Source organism: Coenobita brevimanus, chromosome 60, assembly GCF_032717465.1.
Source record: "Coenobita brevimanus isolate Jiangsu-jjx chromosome 60, ASM3271746v2, whole genome shotgun sequence".
NCBI classification, from domain to species: Eukaryota; Metazoa; Arthropoda; class Malacostraca; order Decapoda; family Coenobitidae; genus Coenobita; species Coenobita brevimanus.
Window position 1 is genome coordinate 43,170,628 of NC_137013.1, and position 7,266 is coordinate 43,177,893.

A 7,266-nucleotide genomic window follows, 5' to 3' on the forward strand; every position below is an offset into this window, starting at 1 on the left:
TAAAGGTGTGTTACTAAGGAGGGAGAAATGGGGGAAGAAAATGTCTCGAGTTTTTAGCCAGACAGAAAGTAGGAGGAGGGGGGGGGGGATATGAGGGCAATGGAGTAGGGAGGAAGAGAGGGGGTGAGGAAGGGCAGAGAGGAGGAAGGAAAAGTTGGAGGGATTATAGGTAGAAGGGATATGGGACAAACAGAGACAGAAAAGAGAAAAGAGGTAGATAGGTGGAGAGGGAATAATACAGATAAAAAAGATAGGAATGAGTGCAGACAAATTATGCAGGGACGAAACTAGTGAGGATAAGAAGGAAGGTAAGAACTGTAAGATGTGTGGAGAAAAGCTGACGAGGAAGGTAGGTAGGGAAACTAATGCTGTGGGAAATGTGTGGTAAGGCATGACTGCAGCTGTCTATAATTTGACAAGGTGATTGATGAGCGGCTGGGCAGAGAAGGTGGTCAGTAATAAACAGATCAAACTTAGTTTGACTGTGTATGAATGGACAGACAGACAGACGGACAGAACAAACAGACATACCATTTAGATAGATAAGCTAATTGACTGATAGAAAAACAGGCAGACACTCAAGTAAATAGATCTACATATTTATACCGTACATACAAACATACATTTATAGTCTAAGAGAGAGAGAATTACGGCTCCTACAACTTGGATATGACAACTGAGTGTCATTTAGGATGATTTTTCTCTTACTAGATTTTCTTTCCCACGATCCACTTTCCTCTCTTTCTCCCTCCCTTTTGCCCTTTCTCTCTTTTCCTTTTCTTTCCTCTCTCTCTTCTCCTTTCCTTCTCCATTCTATTGTTCTTTCTCGTTGTCGTCTCCTTTCTTTTTCTTTCCTTCTCTCCCAGACTACCATTCCCTCTTTCTCAATCGTTTCTTTATGGGCGAATTCTTAAAATATGTGTGTGTGTGTGTGTGTGTGTGTGTGTGTGTGTGTGTGTGTGTGTGTGTGTGTGTGTGTGAGAGAGAGAGTAAGAATTCTTAAATGACGCAAAACCACGGTGTGACGCAAACGAGCAAGGTCCCTATGACAGCTGGCCTACGTCACATCTGCCACTGTTATGCCTATCCCCCCCCCCCCTCATCTCGCTGTTACTCAAAGCATTAAGTCGTCTGCAGCACATTCTCTCTCTCTCTCTCTGGGATTTTTCTTTTTTTACGAAACGGTTGGATCGGTGGGAAAAAGAAAAGAAATATGGATGGACTGCAGAATGGATGAATGGATGGAGAAAAGAAAAATGGATTGATGGGTAGATGGAGAAAGAGAGAGAGAGAGAGAGAGAGAGAGAGAGAGAGAGAGAGAGAGAGAGAGAGAGAGAGAGAGATGCAAATGACAAAAAGGAAAATTAATACAACGAACAGACAGAGATAAGGCTAGAAAAGAGAATACCTAAACACCCTCCGCAGCCAAACACCTGCAGTTTCACACACACACACACACACACACACACACACATCAAGATTACGTGAGGTCCAGGACAGTTCACAAGGAGGTGTCACTATGGAAGGACGATTACTGATAGTTATCCTAGTATCTCTTTCGTCATGGTTGTCTGCCGGACTAACTCATGTCCAGCCTGACTTCAATGACGTAACAAGAAACCTTGAACGACATCACAGAATCAAGGATGTACAGTGTCCAGATCCACAAGACATCTTACCCTGCGTCTGCATCTATGAAGATGTTTCCGATGGCCTTGTGCTAGATTGCTCCCAAGTTCAAGATGAAGAGCAATTGGCTGAGATTTTCCTAGCAGACTTTCCCTCAAAGACCTTCCAGGTATTGAATATTATCAACAACACTGGACTGAGGCTTCTGGAGGATGGCGTCTTCCAGGACATTAGCTTCAGCGAGATCTACATACAAAATAGCGCCCTAGAAGAGGTCCGTGACGACGCCCTCTCATCCAGCTTTTCAACAGTCAACGTCCTTAATTTCCAGGACAGTCAGGTCTTCAGCTTCCCATTCCACAGGCTCCAAGAATTCACGATTCTCCACAGTCTCTATTTCGAGCGAAATACCCTTCACTACCTCAGCATCCTGGTATCGTCCTCACTTAAAAGGTTGTACCTCTCAGAAAATCCCCTAGGCACCGCTACTGGCGACACCTTTAAGAACCTCACAGTCATTGCAGTCATTAACCTAGACAGCACCTTGATCACAGAATTAATTCCAGGTGAGTCTACTTTCATCAAAGAATGATCCGTAGCCCGTTCCAGCTAGTTGATGGCCAAGTGTTGTAAGATTGAAAGGTAAACAGGGCTTCATTACAGCCTGTTTGTTTTCATCTGAGAATGATCCGTAACTCCTTCCACATCATTTGATGGCCAGGTGTGGCCAGTTTAGAGAGTAAATCTGGGTAGTAATCAAGGAGATTCATTCCTACCTCCGTGTTATTTATATCGTTCTAAGGCTGACATAGTTTTACATCAATGACATGCAAGAGGATAGTGAAGAATAATGCTCAGCAAAAAATCGCTAACGAAAGGGTGGTACGACATATCCAAGTTCAGTTTGAATACCAGTCAATTTGTTATTATTTGTGGGAGAAAACCAAGATTGCTAATGGTTTGGTAGGGAAGTGAATGGATGAGTCTCCTGTTATAAGGTATTGTTGAAAGCATTTGTTTATTGTTTAGTCTTAATTTTTTTTTTACGATTTCCTATTTTACTATTAGTACCCTCCCTCTTCTCTCTCTCTCTCTCTCAGTATCTATCTATCTCTTTTTTTTTTTTTCATTCACAGGTGTATTCGATGAACTAGAAATGCTACAAGAACTCTCGCTAGTCATGAACCACATAAGCCTGGTACCAACTGGAGCGTTCAACCTTACCTTCTCCACCGCCCCTAGCGTCCGGATAGACTTGGCTTCCAATAACATCGATAAGGTTGAAGAGGGGGCATTTTCGGGTGAGGATTTCGTTGTCCATTTCTCTATTTGTCCCTTTCCCTTTCTGGCTGTCTGGCTTTCAATTTACCTGGTGTCAATCTGTCAGTCTATATATTTCTATCGGTCTGCTTTTCTACAAATTGGCGTTTTCTGAATAATGCTTTACTGTGTGTCTGACTGATTATATATTTTTCTATCTATCTGCTGTATATCTGTACCTATTTGCTTTTCTTTCTATCTGTCTCTCCATATTTATGCTCCTTTAACTTTGCCTAGAATGGCCATCTCTCCCTCTTAAATGCTGGGTTGTAACAGGAGACTGACTCCTAAATATGATGGTGGTCACAAATGAGTAATGCAGAAAAGCTTGTTGAGCAGTAGCATTGTCTTTTTCTAGCACTTGGCTACGCGAACTAAATAATACAAGGACAAAAGCCTGGGTCATGTTAAGTTGAACGAACTGTGTCTCTCTATATATTAACCTTGCACTCATTTAACTACTGTCCAAAAGGTCTGGTCCCGGGCTCCACCATCTCCCTTACTGACAATGCCCTGACGGATATAAAGGAAGAGGTTTGGAGACCACTGCTAGAGAGCGGCATCATCATCTGGCTGGGAGGTGAGGTTATGTTAGATCGGTTTAAACTTAGATTTAGCCCGTACTAGCTGGTAAATTCATCTGACTGGGAGAAAAAGTGAGGCTGGATTAGGCTGCGTTAGGCTATGGGAAGGTAATGATTGGCTTAGGTCAGGTATGCGAAGGGAAGTCGAAGGAGCAAGACATTTGCCTCTGTGGCTCCTGTGTATCTTACTTTGCCGATGTCTGACTCACACTCTAACCAAAGATCTTCTTTCAGTCAGACTTCTCCCTCTACACTCCTTCCTCAGGCCACAGTCCTCCCTCCATCCATAGTCCTCTCTCCATCCAAAGTCCCCCCTCCAGCCACAGTCCTCCCTCCATCCACAGTTCTCCCTCCATCCATAGTCCTCCCTCCATCCATATTCCTCTATCCATCCATAGTCTTCCCTCCATCCATAGCCCTGCCTCCATCCATAGTCCTCCCGCCAGCTATAGCCCTCCCTGCAGCCAGCTCTGCCTCCAGCCATAGTCCTCCCTTCAAACAGAGTTCCACCTTCAGCCAGAGTCCTCCCTCCTATCAAAGAAACCTCCCTTCAACTAAAGGTCTCTTTCCAGCCACAGTTCTCCCTCCAATCCTATCTATCTACCTATTACCTACCTACTTATATACACACCTTCCTAATTTCCTATTTGTCCGTGATCTACCTACTTGTTCACCTACCTACCTAACTGCCAGTCTCCTTATATACTTATCTACCTACGTCCAATTTAATCTGCTTTCTGCAGGGAACGCTATATCTTGTGGGTGCGGCATCGCTTGGCTGGTCACTTCTCCTGCCCTGCTGGCTAATACTCGAGAAGCGCGCTGTGCCGACGGCGTCCTTCTCGTCGACCTCAATCCCTTCATCTACGAAACCATCTGCCCTTAGGCCCGAAAAGTGACGTGGAAGGCTTCCTAGCACCTAATCTTTAGCGATTTATTTGGCGTATTAGATTATAACTTTCTTCTGTATACTTCACTGTGCTGATGACGACCTTCTCACCGACCTCTATCCCTCCACCAGCGAAAACATCTGTCCTTTGGCCTAAGACCAGGAAGGCTTCGTATCACCACTTCTTTAGCGATTTATTTTACATATATATGCTTCAGCAAAATTGCATGTTCCGCTGTGCTGACGATGATCTAACCAACCTCGATCCCTCCATCAATGTAAACCTCTATCCCTAGATCTTTCTCTTTTCCCCTCCTTGTCTCTCCTAGAATATTATGGTAGTTATAATCTACCTTATAATAATAACCTCGAATTAAGGTCGTACAGTAGGTGACAGGTAGCTTCCTAGCACCTCTTCCTTATCATTTTATTTTGCATGTTGCGCATTAACATTCTGTTACTTAGTTTCTATCGTCTGAATATCAACATAGCTTGTATCAGTAAAACACGAAAAGATACTAATGTTTAAGGTACAGAAAAAGTCACGAAAGAAGAGGTGTTACGAAATATCCAAAGCCAGCTATAATACAACCCCAACTTCCCAATGCCAAAGTAAAAAAGGCCCATCGAAAGGAAGGGAGCGAGAGTTACTGGATGATCACGTAAATGCTAAGCCGACTCCAGAAAGAGGTGCACAGGGTAGGGGAAGGTAGGACGTGAATCAGGGACAAGACAGGGTAAGGCAGGGCAGGATAAGGAAGGGGAGAGTATGAGGCAGGAGTAGGAAAGGCCAGGGCAGGGTGAGGCATGGGGCTGGGAAAGGAGACTGCAGGACGATCTAAGATACGTCACCCGCTCATCAGAATGAGGGGCAGGGAGGCGACATCATGGCGGCTACCTGCTGTGTATTTACGTGTGTGTGTGTGTGTGTGTGTGTGTGTGTGTGTGTGTGTGTGTGTGTGTGTGTGTGTGTGTGTGTGTGTGTGGTGACAGCACAACCCAGACCCTATTCTTCGTGGTCAACGCATTTCATCCAGTTAAGAACCGTATTCTCATTACCTCAGGAGACTTGCTATACTCTTTTTATTTCAAAATTATCATCTTTGCATCTCTACTGAAGTGCATTATTAGATTAGAGTATGATGCTAGACAGGAAAAAGTTCTGTAGAAAGGATGCTGAGTTGTATTATTGCCTTTTTCTGCCAGTGAACGGCATAAAATATAGGAAAAAAGACAAATGCCTGCACCAGGTTATGGAGAGGAAAATGTAACATCTAGTCCTTACCATTTATTTTTTCCCAAATGACTAGTTAATGCTCTCGGATGTTATTTTTGCAGTCTAATTCCATACAACAACAACAATAATAATGATAATAATAACAGTAATTTACAAGAGAATAGCATCTCCTTCACTTAGATGACGCAGTTTTCTATTTAACTTTTGTTGTCCTTCAGATAGTTTTATTCAGCTCAGAAAATTGCGTGAACTGGTGGGGCTATAGCCATCAGTAACCCCTTCACTACGAGAAGTCTTTCCAAAGCTGAATAAGTCTGAGAGGATGTTATAGGAGTAATACTCTTATAAGAAATAAGTCGTCTGACTGAAGGAGTATGGTAACAGTGGAGAGATTCTTACCGTGTTAGCAATGAGGCCTGCCCGTTGCAAGTGTGAGAGAGTCCCCCATAAGACGACAGTTGGGGCGTCTGCCACTGATTGGTAAAGTGGCCCTGTTCTGATTGTGGCCTATTTGTCTGCTGTCTCACTGTCTGGATACAAGTTTACCCGTCTTGTTGATATATCATTTTAACTTGGTCTACAATTGTCATCTCTCTGTCTCGAATACTGAGTTCTAACACTAGATTAACATCAGAATCTGATGCTGGTCACGAAGATGTGCTATGAAAGGATGAAAAACCGTAAACTCTTTCGCCAGTAGACCTGTTTTGTTGATATATTCCTTTGACCTTAACTTGGCCTGAAATTACCATATCTCCATCATGAATGCTGACTTCTTGCAATCGATTAACACTAGACTGATGCAAGTCACGACGACGTACTATGGAAATGATGTACAGCCGATTTTTTTTTTTTTTTTTACGTTTAGCTACGTTAAAAACGCTGCAAAAGGACAAAAACCCATTTAAGGTGAAAGAACCATAGTTCGGAGATGGTAGTTATGTGGTTAAAGTCGTGAGTCTGATCTCTGGCTGGGTCAGGAAATGTTCGAGTATTTAAAGTTTGCAAAAACATATTTGACTGATCTTATCGACGTCATGAAAACACTCTCCGCTAATAGTACACCAGTTCTGGGTGCTGTTGAGAGAGGCCTTCACGCAGTGGTTCTGATATAACAGGGCGGTTCCGCTACCTGTTCATATAAACGTCCCTAACTCCATATCCACAGAAAGGAAGATGTGGCCTGCAGAAGAGCAGCATCAGCCTGCAGTTCACCTGGTCCATGTTCAGATGAGCCTGGGACTAAAGAACAAGAACATAAGTACTGATTGAGGTAGTCCTAGCGTATTTTCAGTATGAACGGTGGGTACTGGTGACAAAGTGGTAACATATGACTGTGTATGACACTGCGGAGAATTACTGGGCCTCAAGAAACAATATATATTCTATGCAAAAAGACTATTTAGGTCAGACGTTATTGTTATTAGGGTCGCAGGTTCATTAACACTTCACTTTTATTAGCTCCTTGTCAATTTATGATAACTGTTTAATATTAACAAAAAGAATATAACGTCATACTGAATTTCTCTCTCTCTCTCTCTCCCTCTGTCGCCACACTGACTGAAAGCCACTTAAGAGGCATGTGCTACCCCCTGCCTCACTCATAC

The 7,266-nt window shown here is 43.2% G+C and overlaps 1 protein-coding gene across 1 annotated transcript; it reads left to right on the forward strand.

The window, feature by feature from the left end:
* Window positions 1–1,519: 1,519 nt before the first annotated feature.
* Window positions 1,520–6,931, forward strand: LOC145403415 (oplophorus-luciferin 2-monooxygenase non-catalytic subunit-like). Its single transcript, XM_080275194.1, has 3 exons — window positions 1,520–2,195; window positions 2,766–2,930; window positions 6,828–6,931. The coding sequence occupies exons 1-3, from the start codon at window positions 1,520–1,522 to the stop codon at window positions 6,929–6,931; spliced, it is 945 nt and encodes a 314-aa protein (XP_080131320.1).
* The last annotated feature ends 335 nt before the right edge of the window (window positions 6,932–7,266 follow it).

Coding starts and splice junctions, on each gene's coding strand:
- LOC145403415 (XM_080275194.1), top strand. CDS start 1,520: ATGGAAGGACGATTACTGATAGTTATCCTAGTATCTCTTTCGTCATGG. Junction 2,196..2,765: donor GATCACAGAATTAATTCCAG/GTGAGTCTACTT, acceptor TTTCATTCACAG/GTGTATTCGATGAACTAGAA. Junction 2,931..6,827: donor TGAAGAGGGGGCATTTTCGG/GTGAGGATTTCG, acceptor CCATATCCACAG/AAAGGAAGATGTGGCCTGCA.